This window comes from Rattus norvegicus, chromosome 2 (genome assembly GCF_021556685.1).
Source record: "Rattus norvegicus strain SHRSP/BbbUtx chromosome 2, alternate assembly SHRSP_T2T, whole genome shotgun sequence".
Taxonomy (NCBI): Eukaryota; Metazoa; Chordata; class Mammalia; order Rodentia; family Muridae; genus Rattus; species Rattus norvegicus.
The window spans coordinates 33940295-33959637 of record NC_141535.1 but is presented as its reverse complement, the minus strand read 5'-3'; the positions used below and the strand labels follow the sequence as shown (position 1 = coordinate 33959637).

Sequence of the window (19343 nt, the reverse complement as noted above, 5' to 3'; positions counted from 1 at the left end):
TTCTTTTGATAGCTGTAAGACATCTAAAAATCTGTCCAAAGAAAATAATTAAGCACCTAGGCAAAAATCACTGTTCATGATATCTCATTGCAGAATTATTTAAAATGTTTTTAAATTAAGTGATCGATTATTCACGCCATTGCCATAGAACTAAATGATCCTAAGCATTTAAAGCTGACTGGGTAACTGTGTTTGAGCACAGAAACACATGTGAGAGACACACTGACAAAAATTTCTCTGTGTGGACAGAGAGAAACATGCCTTTATCTGAAAAGTACTAATAGAAAAGACATAATACCTGCATTTATAAATGCATAAATCTTTTTCTAGAAATAAGCAATTCTATCTTTAAGACACAATTAAAGGAACTTCGTGTTTTCAACCTGGAAAATACATATAATTAGCACATATTTTATAAATGTTATTTTTTTGGTGTGGTAATTTCATTATAGGTTTATTTTTTATTGCATTTTCTTTTACTTACATTTCAAATGTTATCCCCTTTCCAGGATTCCTGTCATAAGCCCCCTATCCTATCCCCCATCCCACTTCCCCCTTCTTCTATTAGGGTGCTCCCCCTCCCCAACCGCCACCCCTTCCCCATCTCCTAGCCCTGACATTCCACCACACTGGGGCATCAAGCCTATGTAGGACCAATGGCTTCTCCTCCCATTGGTGCCCAACAAGGCCATCCTCTGCTACATATGCAGCTGGAGCCATAGGTCTGTTCATGTGCACTCTCTGGATGGTGATTTAGTCCCTGGGAGCTCTGGTCGGTTGGTATTGTTGTTCTTATGGAGTTGCAAGCCCCTTCAGCTCCTTCAATCCTTTCTCTAATTCCTCCATTGGGAACCCCGTTCTCAGTTCAATGGCTGGCTGGGAGCATTCGCCTCTGTATTTGTCATGCTCTGACAGAGCTTCTCATGAGACAGCTATATCAGACTCGTGTCAGCATGCACTTCTTCACATCAGCAATACTGTCTGGGTTTAATGGCTATATGTATATGGGCTAGATACCCAGGTGGGGCAGGCTCTGAATGGCCATTTCTTCAGTCTCTGCTCCAAACTTTGTCTCCATATCCCCTCCTATGAATATTTTTGTTCCCTTCTTTAAGAAGGACTGAAGCATCTGCACTTTGGTCATCCTTCTTGAGCTTCATGTGGTCTGTGAATTTTATCTTGGATAATCCAAGCTTTGGAACTAACATCCACTTATCAGTGAGTACATACCTTGTGTGTATTTTTCTGATTGGGTTACCTCTAAACTCAAGATGATATTTTCTAGTTTCATCCATTTGCCTATGAAGTTCGTGAAGTTATTGTTTTTGATAGCTGTAGATATATACATTTTCTGTATCCATTCCTCTGTTGAAGGGCATCTGGGTTGTTTCCAGCTTCTGGCTATTATAAATAAGGCTGCTATGAACATAGTGGAGCACGTGTCCTTGTTATATGTTGGAGCATCTTTTGGGTATATGCCCAGGAGTGGTATAGCTGGGTACTCAGGTAGCACTGTGTCCAGTATTCTGAGGAACCTCCAGACTTATTTCCAGAGTTGTTGTACCTGTTTGCAATCCCACCAACAGTGGAGGAGTGTTTCTCTTTCTCCACATCCTCGCCAGCATCTGTTGTCACCTAAGTTTTTGATCTTAGCCATTCTGACTGGTGTGAATCTCAGGGTAATTTTGATTTGCATTTCCCTGATGACTAACGATGTTAAACATTTCTTTAGGTGCTTCTCAGCAATTCAATATTCCCCAGTTGAGAATACTTGGTTTGATGTGTAGCCCATTTTTAAGAGGGTTATTTGATTCTCTGGAGTCTAACTTCTTGAGTTCTTTGTACATATTGGATATTAGCCTTCTATCAGATGTAGGATTGGTAAAGATCTTTTCCCAATCTGTTGGTTGCCATTTTGTCCAAATGACAATGTCCTTTGCCTTACAGAAGCTTTGCAATTTTATGAAGTCCCATTTGTCAAGTCTTGATCTTAGAGCATAAGCCATTGGTGTCTGTTCAGGTGTTTTGTTGATTCTTTGTATAGTGCTTTTTGTTTCTACTTGGTTCATTCCAGCCCAGGGTTCGATTGTTTCCTGCCATCTATTCCTCTTGGGTGTATTTGCTTCTTTCTGTTCTAGAGCTTTTACGTGTACTGTCAAGCTGCTAGTGTATGCTCTCTCCAGTTTCTTTTTGGAGGCACTCAAAGCTATGAGTTTTTCTCTTAGCATTGCTTTCATTGTGTCCCATAAATTTGGGTATGTTGTGCCTTCATTTTCATTAAATTCTAAAAAGTCTTTAATTTCTTTCTTTATTTCTTTCTTGACCAAGTTATCATTGAGTATAGTGTTGTCCAACTTCCATATGTATGTGGGCTTTCTGTCGTTTTTGCTGTAATTAAAGACCAGCCTTAGTCTGTGGTGATCTGATAGGATGCATGGGATTATTTCAGTCTTCTTGTATCTGTTGAGGCCTGTTTTGTGATCGATTATATGGTCAGTTTTGGAGAAGGTACCATGAGGTGCTGAGAAGAAGGTATTTTCTTTTGTTTTAGGATGAAAACAACATATGTTAAATCCAGTTGGTCCATAACTTCTGTTAGTTTCCTTGTGTTTCTGTTTAGTTTGTTTCCATGATCTGTCCATTGATAAGAGTGAGGTGTTGAAGCCTCCCACTGTTATTGTGTGAGGAGTAGTGTGTGCTTTGAGCTTTAGTAAGATTTCTTTTATGAATGTAGGTGCCCTTGCATTTGGAGCATAGATATTCAGGATTGAGAGTTCAGCATGGTGAATTTTTCCTTTGAGAAATATGAAGTGCCTTTCCTATCCTTTTTGATAACTTTTGGTTGAAAGTCAATTTTATTGGATATTAGAATGGCTCCTCCAGCTTGTTTCTTCAGACCATTTGCTTGGAAAGTTGTTTTCCAGTCTTTTACTGTGAGGTAGTGTCGTCTTTTTCACTGAGGTGTGTTTCCTGTAGGCAGCAAAATGCTGGGTCTTCATTATGTATCCAGTCTGTTAGTCTATGTCTTTTTATTGGGGAATTAAGTCCATTGATGTTAAGAGATATTAAGGAATAGTGATTGTTGCTTCCTACTTTTGTTGTTAGAGGTGGAATTATGTTTATGTGGCTATCTTTTTTTTTTTGATTAGTTGCTAAAAGGTTACTTTCTTGCTTTATTTAGGGTACAGCTTCCCTCCTTGTGTTGGAGGTTTCCATCCATTGTCTTTTGTAGGACTGGATTTTTGCAAAGATTTTGTGGAAATTTGGTTTTGTCATGGAATATCTTGGTTTCTCCATCTTTGTTAATTGAGAGTTTTGCTGGCTATAGTAACCTGGGCTGGTATAACATCTGCCCAGGATCTTCTGGCTTTCATAATCTCTGGTGAGAAGTCTGATACAATTCTGATAGGTCTGCCTTTATATCTTAATTAACCTTTTTCCCTTGCTGCTTTTAATATTCTTTCTTTGTTTTGTGCATTTGGTGTTTTGACTATTATGTGATGGGAAGAATTTCTCTTCTGGTCCAATCTATTTGGAGTTCTGTAGGCTTCTTGTATCTTCATGGGCATCTCATTTTTTAGGTTAAGGAAGTTTCCGTCTATAATTTTGTTGAAGATATTTACTGGACTTTTAAGTTGGAAATCTTAGCTGTCTTCTATACCTATTATCCTTAGGTTTGACCTTCTCATTGTGTCCTAGATTTCCTATTTCCTGGATGTTTTGGCTTAGAAGCTTTTTGTGTTTTACATTTTCTTTGATGGTTGTGTCAATATTTTCTATGGTATCTTCAGCCCCTGAGATTCTCTCCTCCTCCTCCTCTTTCTCCTCCTCCTCCTCCTCCTCCTCCTCCTCCTCCTCCTCCTCCTCCTCTTCCTTCTCCTCCTCTTCCTCCTCCTCCTCCTCTTCCTTCTCCTCCTCTTCCTTCTCCTCCTCTTCCTCCTCCTCCTCCTCCTCCTCCTCCTCCTCCTCCTCCTCCTCCTCCTCTTCTTCTTCTTCTTCTTCTTCTTCTTCTTCTTCTTCTTCTTCTTCTTTTAATAAAGGACAACATTTAATTGGGGCTGGCTTACAGAGATTCTCTCTTCTATCTCTTGTGTTGGGGATGCTTGTGTCTATGACTCCTGATCTCTTTCTTTAGGTTTTCTTTCTCCAGGCTTGTCTCCCTTTATGATTTCTTTATTGTTTCTATTTCCATTTTTAGATCCCGAATGGTTTTGTTCAATTCCTTCACCTGTTTGGTTGGGTTTTCCTGTAATTCTTTAAGGGATTTTTTTTAATTTCCTCTTCAAGGGCTTCTATTTCTTTACCTGTGTTGTCCTGTATTTCTTTAAGGGAGTTATTTATGCCCTTCTTAAAGTCCCGTATCATCATCATGAGATGTGATTTTAAAGCCAAATCTTGCTTTTCCAGTGTGTTTGGATATCCAGTATTTGCTTTGGTGGGAGAACTGGGCTCTGATGATGCCAAGTAGTCTTGGTTTCTGTTGCTTAGATTCCTGCGCTTGCCTCTTGCCATCTGGTTGTCTCGTTAGCTGGTCTTGCTGTCTCTGACAGTGGCTTGACCCTCCTGTAAGCCTGTGTGTCAGCACTCCTGGAGACTGACTTTCTCCCAGTGGGATCTGAGAACAGAGTGCTGCGTCACAGGGTCAGCTCCGGGAACAGGCAGAAACTGGAAAGATCCTGTCCCAGACCGTTCCTGGGTTCCTGTGCCCTGGGGGCTCCAGACAGGTCCCTTGGAGCAGAAGTGGTCATCTTACCTCTGCTCTCAGGTGTGTCAGAGCCCCTGGAGACTGGCTTTCAGGTCTGGGCACAGGCAGAGATGGGAAGGATCCTGTCCCTTTCTGTTCCTAGGTTCCTATGATCGGAGGGCTCTAGGAAGCTTCTTCCTGGGCCAGGAATCTGGGCAGAAGTGGTGGTCTCCCCTGAGCTTTCAGTATTGTCTGCACTTCTGAAAGTTCAGCTGTCTGCCCCACGGGATTTAGGTACAGAGAGCTATGGGACTGGGTCAGCTCCAGGCACAGGCAGAAACTGGAAGAAATGTTATATTTTTAATATAATGTTATATTTCTAATCAGAAATATACAACAATACTCCAAAGGCAAATTGTGGAGAGAAGGCAGAGTCTCTATTCTCTCTAATGAAGACCAAGTTCATGTTCCACCTCCAGGTGCTCCCCTGGGGACACTCCAGCAAAGCACTGAGTGAAAGGGTAATGGCCTCATGGGAATCTTCCTAAAGTCAAAGACAGTTCCCCCTTTAAGGTCAGCCTTAGTGCTATGACAGTAACAGCTTCATATGTGGAAACAAAAATATATTCCCTGCCCCTCCCTGAAAGAAGGCCTAGTTTCCAAGACATCACCCTGTCTTCCCATTGGCTTACAAACTCGGCCTCTTATTCCCCATCTCAGAAGACTTCTGACGTGAACCTCCCTCTAAGTCCAGATTCAAAGCCAGGGTAGCAAGAATGTTCCCTGAGTCTACAAAATCAATGTCTCTGCGATCTACTTCCCACGTCCTGACTGAGAATGCAACCATGATTAGGGGGTCCAAGTCATCCAGCACTTTTGCCCCAAAGACAGTGCTTTAAAGCAGGTAATGAGCATGAGCTATTCAAGCCAGAGACTAAAGGGGCTTCCCAACATGACTTCAGGTGGCACAGAGCTAAGTCTGAGTGCTTCACACACTGAAGGTGACTGGCACAAGTCTAAAATTCTGGCCTAGTGAGAGAAGATGGACTCTGGGTAATTCCATGCAATAGCTTGACTGCTAAGTGGAGGGGTACTTAATAATCCATAACTTCTCTGAGTAAGAGAACATGCTCAGCTGTCCCATCATTAAAACCCACAGCAGTGTTAATGTGGTTCCTCTGTAGGGCTCATCAACTGGACAGAGAGTCAAGTCAGGGTGGATTCATTTTTCATCGCTTCCATTTACTCTTTATTTTGTTCCCCTTCCATTGTTCATAGACCGAAGTGGCAAGTATGGCTGACAAGATACACCATTTCCCAATCTTTTCCTGAGCGTTTCAGGGGAAAGTAGAAATAATTTGCCTCTGATCAGTCTACCAGGACTAGAAGAGAAGGGCGTAAACACAAACAATTAACTAGAGGTTGAGAACAGTAAGGGCCTGGGAGAAGAACAAGGTTGTAAACGTTAAGGGGCTGTTATTGTTCATCTCATACTGTTCAGAACTGGCCTCAAAGTGATCTCAAGCTAGAAAAATCTGAAGCATGACCATCTGAAGGCTTTAAAACTTCCCAGTTTGCCTTAGCGGGCTACAGGTGGCCTAAGGAAAACTTTCTGTGTGTTGGTTTCAGCTCATGACACCACTGGCTAAGAAAAAAAAAAATGTACTGCTGTATGGGTGAACGCCTGCATGAAAAAACAGATGCACTGACAAATAGATGGAGAGAGGAAGCAGGTAGAAAGACAAGCAAATTGGTAGGAGGTAGGTAAGCAGTCAAGCAAGAAAGTTGTGACCTTCCTGTTCCTCCTTCCTCCTCCTGTATAAACCCAGGCATCAACCAAGGAGAGCCCAGAGAACACAACTGTTGCTTCTTTGTACCATAAGTTTTTCTCCTGTCTTCTTTTCATACAGTTTTATGATTGTATTTATTTACCTATTTATTTATTTGGGGAGAAGGGTTCACCTAGAGGTCAGAGGGCATTGAGCAGGAGTTGGTTTTCTCCTTCCACCATGCCAGTCCCAGGGATCACACTCAGTTCACCAGGATAGACAGCAGGTGCCTTCCCTTCCTGAACTACCACTCAGAGCATCCTTCCCTTGTCCTCTTGGCCAGGACTCACTGTATCCTTCCCTATATCCTGCTCCACCATTTCTTCCATGCATCCTTGATCTCGTCCTCCCATACACTAATAAGCAGAGTATAGTTGCCCAACCTTCTTTCCCTCAAACTAGACTCCATTTACTCTCTCACCCATTTCTGGACAGTGCCTCCATCATTCATGTCTTGCTCAGCACTCACCCACTACCACTACAAGTTTTCCTTACTGTGTGAATAGTTTGAGTGAAAAATGGCCCCCATAGGCCCATGAGGAGTGGCACTATTAAGTGGTGTGGCCTTGTTGGAGTAGATGTGGCCTAGTTGGAGGAAGTATGTCACTATGGGGGCAGGATTTGAGATTTCAGAATCTCAAGCCAGGCCCAGTGTCACTCTCTCTTCCTGTTGTCTACTGATCCACCTACCTCGTGGTAGCTACCTGTGTGCCAGCCACCATGCTTCCCACCGTGATAAGAATGGACTAAACCTCTGAACTCAGGCCCAGTTAAATGTGGTCACAGTGTCTCTTCACACCGATGGAGCCTAAACTAAGCCATACTGTAACGTCTGGCCTCTGCTAACATGCCTAGAAACTTTATCTTCTATGATAGCTTCTTTCATTTTTACTTCTCCAATGAACTTTCCTAACTCCTTGATTTTTAATGTATTCAATAAATATTTTATCCAATAAATATTTATTGAGAATTTATTTTTTTGGAACTAGAGATACAGGGAACATAAAATGAGTCAAGAGCCTAATGAGATAGATAGCAATAGAGCCAAGTCCATTAGCCAGTGGAACAGGATAAATGTGATCCTTCATTCATTCACAAGAAGTAAAGGGCTGGAGAGTGAGTTTAGTCAGTATAGTTACCATGCAAAAATGAACATCTCAGTCTGATGAACCCAACCATGTAAAGTATCAGGTGTGGTGATGTGTGTTTGTAATCCCAGAACCTGGGAGAAGAATCCCTGGGGCTCACTGGCCAGCTATCCTAGACTAATCAGCAGACTCTTGGTGTGTGTGTGTGTGTGTGTGTGTGTGTGTGTGTGTGTGTGTGTGTGTACAGTTCTGGAGGTACCTGTGACCTCTACATACATTCATCCATATAATCATACACTCAAATTCTCTCTCTCTCTCTCTTTCTCTCTCTCTCTCTCTCTCTCTCTCTCTCTCACACACACACACACACACACACACGCACACACACACACGCACACAAATAAATAAATTCTACAGATGTTAAATATATACTAAAGAGCGGGCTGAAGAGATGGGTCAGTGGATAAAATGTTTGCTGCACAAGGATAGACCTGAGTTTTGGTCCCAAGCACCTATATAAAAGCAGAGGTTGGTAGCATGCATCTGTAACCCCAGTACAGTGGAGGGTAAAGAATGATAAATCCAGGAGTGTAAGGCAGCCAGTTTAGCCAAAGGAACAAGTCCTGCTTTAGTTAGAGACTTTAGGGATAGAAAAAGCAATAGAGCTTAATGGGCCATCCTGGTGGGAGTATAGAAGACTAGAACACCAATAGAAATGCAGACATTCTATCCTGTCTCATAAAGTTTCAGAAAGGAATGACAACTTTATTAGGATTTGAACTAGAAACATATTCATATTATATTCTGGCAAAAACAAAATCTGGCTACATTGTGTCTGTGTCCTGAGAATTTGTCACTATATGCCGCAGCAAATTTGCTTGGTGGAGTAAATGTCAGAACAGCACTGCATGGGAGCTGAGTCATTGTTACATCTCACTGTTCACATCCAGGTTCACAGGGAGAGAGGCAAGATGGTAAACACGTCACTTGAGGGGGGACGTGAACAAAGCACTAACAAGGTGGGGAATGGGTCGGGAGATCTGATGAGTATTATCATTCCTCTGTCAGCTATTTCATAGTCCTCTCTTCATGCCTTCCCTGTCATGATGTACTATAGATTTCCAACCATTAATCCAAATAAACCTCTTTGAAAAAATGTCTTGAGAGTACATTCCACCTCCTTCAGAATGGCTGTCATCAAGAAAACAAATGACAACGGATGCTGGTGAGGATGTGGAGGAAGAGCAACACAGATAGGCAGGGTAAGTACAAACTTGGGAAGCATCTATATAACTCACTGTGGGGTTCTACAAAACACTAATAGAGAACTCCTAAGTGGCCCAGCTCTACACTCCTAGCCATAACCCAGAGGGTCTATAGAAATAGCCCAGGAAGAGACATTCACATCTACACTTATTGAAGCACAGTTCACGATAGCTATAAAATGGAAGCAGCCTAGATACCCATCAACACATGAATGGATATGGAAAGTTTGATTTGTGAACATAATGGAATTTTCTGCAATGAAGAACAATGAACTCATGACATTTGCAGGAAAATGGATGCAACTGGAGATCATTATGTTAAGCAAAATAAGCCAGCCTCAGAATGACAAATTCTGCCTGCTTCCTTTTATATACAGAATCCAGACTGAAATGAGTGTCTATGTGTACGATGTGTGCACATGCACATGTGTAGATCATGAAAATAGACATGATCAAAAGGGACAAAGAGATATTAAGAGAGTCAGGGGAAAGGAAAGACAAGGTGATAGAATACATATACATTAAAATAGATGTGGGCGTGGGGATTTTAGCTCAGTAATAGAGAGCACTTACCTAGCCCATAGACCTGAGGTGGGTCCTCATCTCTGAAAGAAAAAGAAAGTAGAAAGGGTAAGTAATTCACAGAAAGAAAGAGACCCAGCAAGAATAGGGCAGAGGGATGGATGGGAAGTGGTGATGAAAGAATATATATATATATGTATATATGTATATATGTATATATGTATATATGTGTGTGTATGTGTGTGTATATATGTATGTGTGTATATATTTCATATATATCATTCATATATATCACATATATATCATTCATATGTATGAATGAGAATATTATGATTAAACCCATCATTTTGTATGTCAACTTTAAAAATTAATTTTTTCATGGGCATAGTGGCACATGCCTTTAATCTCAGTAACTGGGAGGCAGAGTCAGACATATCTCTATGAGTACAAGGCCAGCCTGGTCTACATAGTAAGTTCTGGGCTAGCCAGGACTACATGGTAAAACTCTTAACCTTATTTTTATTGGATATTTTAAGAATTTACATTTCAAATCCCCTTTCCCAGTTCCCCCCTCTCCCATGCCCCTCCCCCTTTTCTATGAGGATGCTCTCCCTCCCTCCCACTCACCCACTCCCACCTCAACACCCTGGCATTCCCCTACTCTGCAGAAATGAGCCTTAATAGGACCAAGGGTTTCTCCTCCTATTGATGCCAGATAATGCCATCCTCTGCTACACATGTGGTTGAAGCCATAGGTCCCTCCATATGTACTCTTAGGTTGGTGGTTTAGTCCCCGGGAGCTCTGGGGACTCTGTTTGGTTGATATTGTTGTTAAAAAGAACATCTTACTATTTAAAATTGATTTCTTTAATTACTAGACGGGCTTGCCGCTCCTGTCACATTTACTTGTGGCTTTTGTTTGTGCTATGTGACTAGTGTTTTGTCTTTATTTGAATCCATATCCTATATTTTTCTGGGTTTAAAAATGTTTTAAGTATTATCGTTATCATTTAGATGTGTGTGTGTGTGTGTGTGTGTGTGTGTGTGTGTGTGTGTGTGTGTGTGTGTGGAGAGAAACAGAGACAGAGAAAGTCAGAGAAACAGAGAGAGAACAATGTTGCCTATATTTTTATCTTTTTAAGTGGATCTTTAACAAGACAACAAGTGTAGAGAAAGTCAAAACACAGGAGGAAGAGAATGGGGGAGCTCTGGGGAAGGAAACTGCATTGTCTCCAATGAAATGATGCAGGGGACTTACTAAGAAAGAGACATGAGGGAGCTGAGGAGATAAGCTACGTTGGGACCTTTGGACCAGCATTTCAGATGGAAGGCGAGGGGCTTGACAAAAATGCTTGTTCATAATATTCCGGAGACTGGCGCCTGTAACAGGTGAGAACGGAGAAGGAAGACAGAAGGCTAGACCCTACACCCTGCAGGCCATCCACAGGCTGAGTTTTATTCTCAATGAGATGAGAAAGAAACAGGATGTGAGTTCTATGCTAGAAGAATCTCTTCCCGGTATATCACAACGACAGTGGACAAGGGCAGAGAGGGCAGTCAGTAGGAGCAAAATCAGCACAGGAGGAGGGCAGCTGGTGGTTCCCTGGGGCACAGAGAGTGGTAGAAGAGATGTGGTGCTCAGAGTCGGGATACTTCTTCAAGGAAGGAATGATAGATTTAGGAAAAAATGTAAATAGATCTCTAGAAGTGACAGTACCAAGACAGTCCAGAAACACGTTCCACAGGAGAACAGGCTTCTGAGGCCAAGAAAGCCCAGTTAGTTCCATCAGCATGAGTCATTTAGACCTGAGCTGACTTGAGTCCCTGTTCCCAGCACTCACACCTTCTGCCTTGATGATCCAAAAGAATACCCTCCTTCTGAGAATCAGAGAGATGGGCAACACAATGAGGAAAAGAGTTGGAAGCCAACTACATTTCTGTTTGACCATTGCCAATGGCTGGCCTATGCCATACCCAATTCAAGGTGGGGAGAGCAATTGCTTTTAATCAAATATAATATATATTTTATAATCTACCAGCCTAGATGTGCTACCAGATGACCTCTTGTTACCTAAAAGTCAGAAATAAATGTTACCATTCGCCCTATATTTTATTCTTTCATTCAGATGTAGGAAAAGAATATATCCATTAAATACCCATAGCTAGACTGGACATATACCTGTAATTCCAACTGGTCAGAAGGCTGAGGCAGGAGGATTGGAAGTTCAAGGTCAAGTGTTGTAAAGTTCCAGACCAAACTGAGAAGCTGGTAAGTCAGTCTCTCTCTCTCTCTCTCTCTCTCTCTCTCTCTCTCTCTCTCTCTCTCAAAATAAAAGATTAAAAGAAAAATCTGAGGTTTGCCTAGCATGTGTAAGGCCCTGGTTTCTCTTCCCAGCAAGTAAAATAAAAATGAGATAAATAGGAGGAGGATCATAAAAAGATATTAAAAGAAAAAGGTAAAATTAAGCCATTTTATTGTAGTAAAACCATACATGTTCAATGAAACACTTGTCTTGGGATGTCAAGGCAACAGTCAACAAATGTTCTTTAAGGGAAGGCAGATAAACAAAGCTAGTTCATGTCTGATTGGCAATGTATACTGCCAGCCCTAAGTAGAACTTGCAGGGACCCTTGTTTTAAGGTCAAAAAAATAATTAAAGAAAAGGCATGCAGTCCACTGAGAAAGTGTGTCCACTAAGCATAGTAGCCCAGAACCACAGTTCTCTGTCCACAGGGCATGGTAGCCCAGAAACACAGTACTCTGGAGACTGGGCATGGTAGCCCAGAAACACAGTACTCTGGAGACTGGCAGAGGACATTCATATTTCCAGACCCTAACTCAAAACAGAGAAAAGAGAAAGTCTGTCTATTCCATACAAAACTGCTAGAAACTGGTAGAAAACTAAAGGGTTTTTGTTGTTGTTTTGTTGTTGTTGTTTTGTTGTTGCTTTTGTTGTTACTCAGTAAAAAGCCCTCAGTCTTGGGAAGAAGAAACCCTGGACTAGATTTACGGCTTGAGTAGAAACTCCAGGAATAAAGATAATCCCTCACTTGACAGTCTTCCCTTGGCTGTTTTTCCAGGCTTCTTACACCAAGTCTTGCTGTGTGATTTATTTGCGCCATAATGCTCTCGTACAATTGCTGTTTTGATTATTATCTCCTACTTACAGCTGAGCTGGCACTTTCGTCCTGGGGCCGCGTCTCCAGCAGCTTATAAATTTTATGAACAAATTACTTTTTATTTATCAACCTCTTCTTCTGCCCAGCAGTGAATTTTTTTAAAGGGTTGACAGAGACTACACAAACACTACTTTTCAAATCAGAAATCCTAATGAAGAAAGCTACGGTCCTTATAGGTGAAATTAAGCCATGCTGGTTCTTTCCTTTAAATTATTACATTATTTTGAAGTTTAAATATATACAATATAGGAAAACAATGCAAAGCAAAATAAGCATGCTAGTGTTTCAAAATGAAAGCAATTCCCTGAAGGGGGTCATTGGTCAGAATCTTCGTTAGTTCTGGTGCATAGCTTCTTTATGGAATGTTTCCGGAATGAGTATGATTCCCTAGCCCCATCGAGTTATACAAAAAGAAGTTGATAAGTTCATCATGATTCCGAGAGTGACATGTGACTTACACAGGAGAGAAGGGCTGTCAAGCTCTGGATTGACCACATCTTCTCTCGGCATCACTGTACGAAGATGATGAACTCACCATGAGAAAGCAGAGATGACGAGCATTACAAAAGGCTGTGGAAGGGCAGGACCAGCATCCGCAGGCCACCTCGTACATAACTGGAAATTTACATCTTTACCCCATTTAATCTCTGAAGACCAAATGAGCATTACTGTCCTCACCTTGCACAGGGAAACACCAGAGCTCAGGGAAGCCAACCCCTTTGCCCAAGTTGACAAACAGCATTTTAATTTTGGATAATGTTCTTAAGCAGCCTTATTTTTTCCTATCAAAGACTGTTGCAATGCTTTTAAGAGGCATAAAAATAGACAATCTCAAGGAGGTATAATAAATACTGAAAAAGGCTGGAAGTCAGGAATGTAGGGCGTGGATAGCTATATGATGGTTTGGAAGGTAAAAGGAAAGGTCAGAGACTTGCAGCCAGGAAACTCTGGCCCTCCTCCATTCTAGCTGTATTCCACTCATCTTTTCCACTACTTTCTAATGTCCAGTTCAACTCAAGGAGGCTGCCATTCATTTTTAAAAGTAAACAGAAACATAGTTTCCCTAGATATGTATAGTCAGTGTTAACCAAACCTCCTAGTAACCAGAGAGCAAGCCAAAATTAACCCAGAACTCTAATCTCCCAATTATCTAACACTTAAGAAAATTCAAAAATGGATGTCAGAGTCTGGGTAAAAAAAAATCACCTTGTCTTTAACAGACTAGGGTAAAATATAATATTCTACAGGGCCAATAAAAATAGCAATAATCAATAAACTCCATAGACTTAAAGCAAGTAGCTCTGGGTTCTAAACTAAGAAAACATTCTTAAGGGAATAAAAATGCAAATTTCAGTTATAATAATATTGAAGAATTTTACCGTAAACAAACACCTGAGATGTCAATTCAGACTCAGAGTCGTGTATGAGAAACTAATTCCATTCTGCTTCTAGAAGTTACGCAAGATGGCTCCACTTCCTTTTTCCTTTGTGCATGGAGAGCACATGAGGTGTTTATGGGATAGCATACCTTCCATGTTTTTTGTGTGTGTGTGTGTGTGTGTGTGTGTGTGTGTGTGTGTGTGTGATAAATAAATATAACTTTTATTATTAATATGGTGGTTTGAATAGGAATGGCCCTCATAGACTCATGTGTTTAAATGCTTGGCCCATAAGGAGTGACACTACTAGGAGGTGTGGCCTTGTGGGAGAAAGTGTGTCACTGTGGAAGTGGGCTTTGAGGTCTCATATGTCTTAAAGGTAGGCCTAGAGTGACAGCATCTCCTTCTGCTGCCTGCAGAATCAAGATGTAGAACTCTCAGCTCCTTCTCTAGCACTCTGTCTGCCTGAATGCTGCCATGCTTCTCATGATGATGACGATGATGATGATGATGAACTAGACTTCTGAAAGTGTAAGCCAGTCCCATTTCAATGTTTGCTTTTATAAGAGTTGCCATAGTCACAGTGTCTCTCCACAGCAATAGAAACTCTAAGACAGATGCTTATATTTTAATGCAGCAAGGGGAAAGTGATTTTTAAATAAAACTGTAACACCTTGGGTTAAAGAGGTAGCTCCATGGAAGATAGCTCGCCTAGCTCGTGGGTCCCTGATTCAACTTCCATAAGCACAAAATCAAAATGAAACAAGTACCTAGTTTTTCTCGGTCCTCAGTGGGTACAAGAGTGATGGTTCATTCCAAGTCCAGGCTTGTGACTAGTATTTGAGCTTCCTCTCTGCAACATTACCCTCAACAGTGGGGTCTCCATCCTTCTCTATGTGTATACAAACCCCTCCATTCTTAATTAATACAAGTCCCACTTCTGTGGCTTACAACCGGGAAGTCTGACAAAATTAAACTCAGCTCCAAATCTGCCTGCCCAAACCACTAGTGTTCTTCAAAGGATGGCCTATGACATTAACAGGAAGTCATTATTTTATATGCTCTAACTACTAAGCTATACCGTATATACTTTAGAAAATTTTCACTTACACAAAGTTGAGGGGGGATATGGTTCTGTTACATTGAGTTATTTCAAACAATAATGCTGTGGTCCGAATGTCTGTGTGCTCCACTCCTGATTAAAAAATTCATCTATTAAAATGTAGTCTCTGGGTTCGGTCCCCAGCTCCGAAAAAAAAAAGAAAAAAGAAAAAAATTAAAATGTAGTCACTGGTGTGATGCATGTTAAGAGTGGGAACGTTGGCTAATGATTATGTGATATTTGTATAGAGTCTTCACAAATAACACCAATGATTGTATAGAAAAGACCCAGAGAGCTGCCTTGCCCCTTCCCCTGTATGAGGACCCAGTAGAAAGTGTTCTCTTGCTTCCTGGTTGCTGCCACCTCGGAGAGCTCGTAGGCAGCACCCCACAAGCAAACTTGAGCCTCGGGACCACAGGTAAGACCAACTTTTCTGCTGCAAGAGACCTTCCTGGTGAACTCAGGACACACAGAGGCAAAATTCCTCTAGGACCAGGCACTTCCGGTGTTTACGGGGAGTCCCACACCTGCGGATCCCGGCCCGCAGCAGCTCTCTGCTCCCAAACCCCGTGGGAGAGAGACCTCACCGCCTGGTCAGGTTGGCACTCCTGAGGCTGCAGAGCGGAAGAGACCACAAAACTGCCCACCCCTGCTCACATCCCTGGCCCAAGAGGAAACTGTATAAGGCCTCTGGGTTCCCGTGGGGGAGGGACCAGGAGCAGCAGGACCCCTGCGTCTGAGACACCGCCGGAACCTGAAGGAAACAGACCGGATAAACAGTTCTCTGCACCCAAATCCCATGGGAGGGAGAGCTAAACCTTCAGAGAGGCAGACACGCCTGGGAAACCAGAAGAGACTGCACTCTGCACACATCTCTGACACCAGAGGAAAACACCAAACGCCATCTGGAATCCTGGTGCACGGAGGCTCCCGGAAACGGCGGCGCGGATCTTCCTGGTTGCGGCCGCCGCGCAGAACTCCTAGGCAGCACCCCACGAGCGAACTTGAGCCTCGGGACCACAGGTAAGACCAACTTTTCTGCTGCAAGTGACCTGCCTGGTACTCCAGACACAGGCCCACAGGAACAGCTGAAGACCTGTAGAGAGGAAAAACTACACGCCCGAAAGCAGAACACTCTGTCCCCATAACTGACTGAAAGAAAAGAGGAAAACAGGTCTACAGCACTCCTGACACACAGGCTTATAGGACAGTCTAGCCACTGTCAGAAATAGCAGAACAAAGTAACACTAGAGATAATCTGATGGCGAGAGGCAAGCGCAGGAACCCAAGCAAAAGGAACCAAGACTACATGGCCTCATCGGAGCCCAATTCTCCCACCAAAGCAAACACGGAATATCCAAACACACCAGAAAAGCAACATCTAGATTTAAAATCACATTTGATCGGGATGCTAGAGGACTTCAAGAAAGACATGAAGAACTCCCTTAGAGAAATGCAGGAAAACAAAAATAAACAAGTAGAAGCCTATAGAGAGGAATCACAAAAATCCCTGAAAGAATTCCAGGAAAACACAATCAAACAATTGAAGGAATTAAAAATGGAAATAGAAGCAATCAAGAAAGAACACAGGGAAACAACCCTGGATATAGAAAACCAAAGGAAGAGACAAGGAGCCACACATACAAGCATCACCAACAGAATGCAAGAGATAGAAGACAGAATCCCAGGAGCAGAAGATTCAATAGAAATAATTGACACAACTGTCAAAGGAAATGGAAAATGGAAAAAGCTGCTGGTCCAAAACATACAGGAAATCCAGGACTAAATGAGAAGATCAAACCTAAGGGTAATAGGTAGAGGAGAGAGTGAAGACTCCCAGCTCAAAGGACCAGTAAATATCTTCAACAAAATCATAGAAGAAAACGTCCCTAACCTAAAGAAAGAGATTCCCATAAACATACAAGAAACCTACAGAACTCGAAATAGATTGGACCAGAAAAGAAAATCCTGACACAATAGTCAAAAAACCAAATACACAAAATAAAGAAAGAATATTAAAAGCAGTAACGGAAAAAGGTCAAGTACCATGTAAAGGCAGACCTAACAGAATCACACCAGACTTCACGCCAGAGACTATGAAAGCCAGAAGATCCTAGACAGATGTCATACAGACCCTAAGAGAACACAAATGCCAGCCAAGGTTACTGTCCTGCAAAACTCTCAATTAACACAGATGGAGAAACCAAGATATTCCATGACAAAACCAAATTTACACAATATCTTTCTACAAATCCAGCCCTACAAAGGATAATAAATGGTAAAGCCCAACATAAGGAGGCAAGCTATACCCTAGAAAAACCAAGAAACTAATCCACTTGGCAACAAAACAAAGAGAAGAAAAGCACACAAGCATAACCTCACATTCAAATATGAATGTAACAGGAAGCAATAATCACTATTCCTTAATATCTCTTAACATCAATGGTCTCAATTACCCAATGAAAAGATATAGATTAACAAACTGGATACACAATGAGGACCCTGCATTCTGCTGCCTACAGGAAACACACCTCAGAGACAAAGACAGACACTACCTCAGAGTGAAAGGCTGGAAAACAACTTTCCAAGCAAATGGTCAGAAGAAGCAAGCTGGAGTAGCCATTCTAATATCGAATAAAATCGACTTTCAACTAAAAGTCATCAAAAAATAAGGAAGGACACTTCATATTCATCAAAGGAAAAATCCACCAAGATGAACTCTCAATCCTAAATATCTATGCCCCAAATACAAGGGCACCTACATATGTAAAAGAAACCTTACTAAAGCTCAAAACACACATTGGACCTCACACAATAATAGTGGGAGATTTCAACACCCCACTCTCATCAATGGACAGATCATGGAAACAGAAATTAAACAGAGATGTAGACAGACTAAGAGAAGTCATGAGCCAAATGGACTTAACGGATATTTATAGAACATTCTATCCTAAAGCAAAAGGATATACCTTCTTCTCAGCTCCTCATGGTACTTTCTCCAAAATTGACCATATAATTGGTCAAAAAACGGGCCTCAACAGGTACAGAAAGATAGAAATAATCCCATGCGTGCTATCGGACCACCACGGCCTAAAACTGGTCTTCAATAACAATCAAGGAAGAATGCCCACATATGCTTGGAAATTGAACAATGCTCTACTCAATGATAACCTGGTCAAGGAAGAAATAAAGAAAGAAATTAAAGACTTTTTAGAATTTAATGAAAATGAAGGTACAACATACCCAAACTTATGGGACACAATGAAAGCTGTACTAAGAGGAAAACTCATCGCACTGAGTGCCTGCAGAAAGAAACAGGAAAGAGCATATGTCAGCAGTTTGACAGCACACCTAAAAGCTCTAGAACAAAAAGAAGCAAATACACCCAGGAGGAGTAGAAAGCAGGAAATAATCAAACTCAGAGCTGAAATCAACCAAGTAGAAACAAAAAGGACCATAGAAAGAATCAACAGAACCAAAAGTTGGTTCTTTGAGAAAATCAACAAGATAGATAAACCCTTAGCCAGACTAACGAGAGGACACAGAGAGTGTGTCCAAATTAACAAAATCAGAAATGAAAAGGGAGACATAACTACAGATTCAGAGGAAATTCAAAAAATCATCACATCTTACTATAAAAGCCTATATTCAAGAAAACTTGAAAATCTGCAGGAAATGGACAATTTCCTAGACAGATACCAGGTACCGAAGTTAAATCAGGAACAGATAAACCAGTTAAACAACCCCATAACTCCTAAGGAAATAGAAGCAGTCATTAAAGGTCTCCCAACCAAAAAGAGCCCAGGTCCAGATGGGTTTAGTGCAGAATTCTATCAAACCTTCATAGAAGACCTCATACCAATATTATCCAAACTATTCCACAAAATTGAAACAGATGGAGCACTACCGAATTCCTTCTACGAAGCGACAATTACTCTTATACCTAAACCACACAAAGACCCAAAGAAAAAGAACTTCAGACCAATTTCCCTTATGAATATCGACGCAAAAATACTCAATAAAATTCTGGCAAACCGAATCCAAGAGCACATCAAAACAATCATCCACCACGATCAAGTGGGCTTCATCCCAGGCATGCAGGGATGGTTTAATATATGGAAAACCATCAACGTGATCCATTATATAAACAAACTGAAAGAACAAAACCACATGATCATTTCATTAGATGCTGAGAAATCATTTGACAAAATTCAACACCCCTTCATGATAAAAGTCCTGGAAAGAATAGGAATTCAAGGCCCACACCTAAACATAGTAAAAGCCATATACAGCA

General features: G+C 41.5%; 1 protein-coding gene across 2 annotated transcripts in view; it reads right to left on the bottom strand.

Annotated features, from left to right (window-relative positions):
- Window positions 1-4006: 4006 nt before the first annotated feature.
- LOC102555263 (uncharacterized) overlaps window positions 4007-19343 on the bottom strand; it is a 125901-nt gene continuing 110564 nt past the window's right edge. The window contains exons 9-10 of one of the 2 annotated variants that reach the window (XM_087639151.1): window positions 9440-9471; window positions 4007-5024 (exon numbers count right to left, since the gene is read on the bottom strand). In XM_087639151.1, the coding sequence (XP_087495277.1) occupies window positions 9466-9471 (6 nt within the window). In that variant the 3' untranslated portion in view covers window positions 4007-5024; window positions 9440-9465. The remainder of the gene's footprint in view (window positions 5025-9439; window positions 9472-19343) is intronic. The other variant, XM_087639149.1, reaches the window with a different exon arrangement.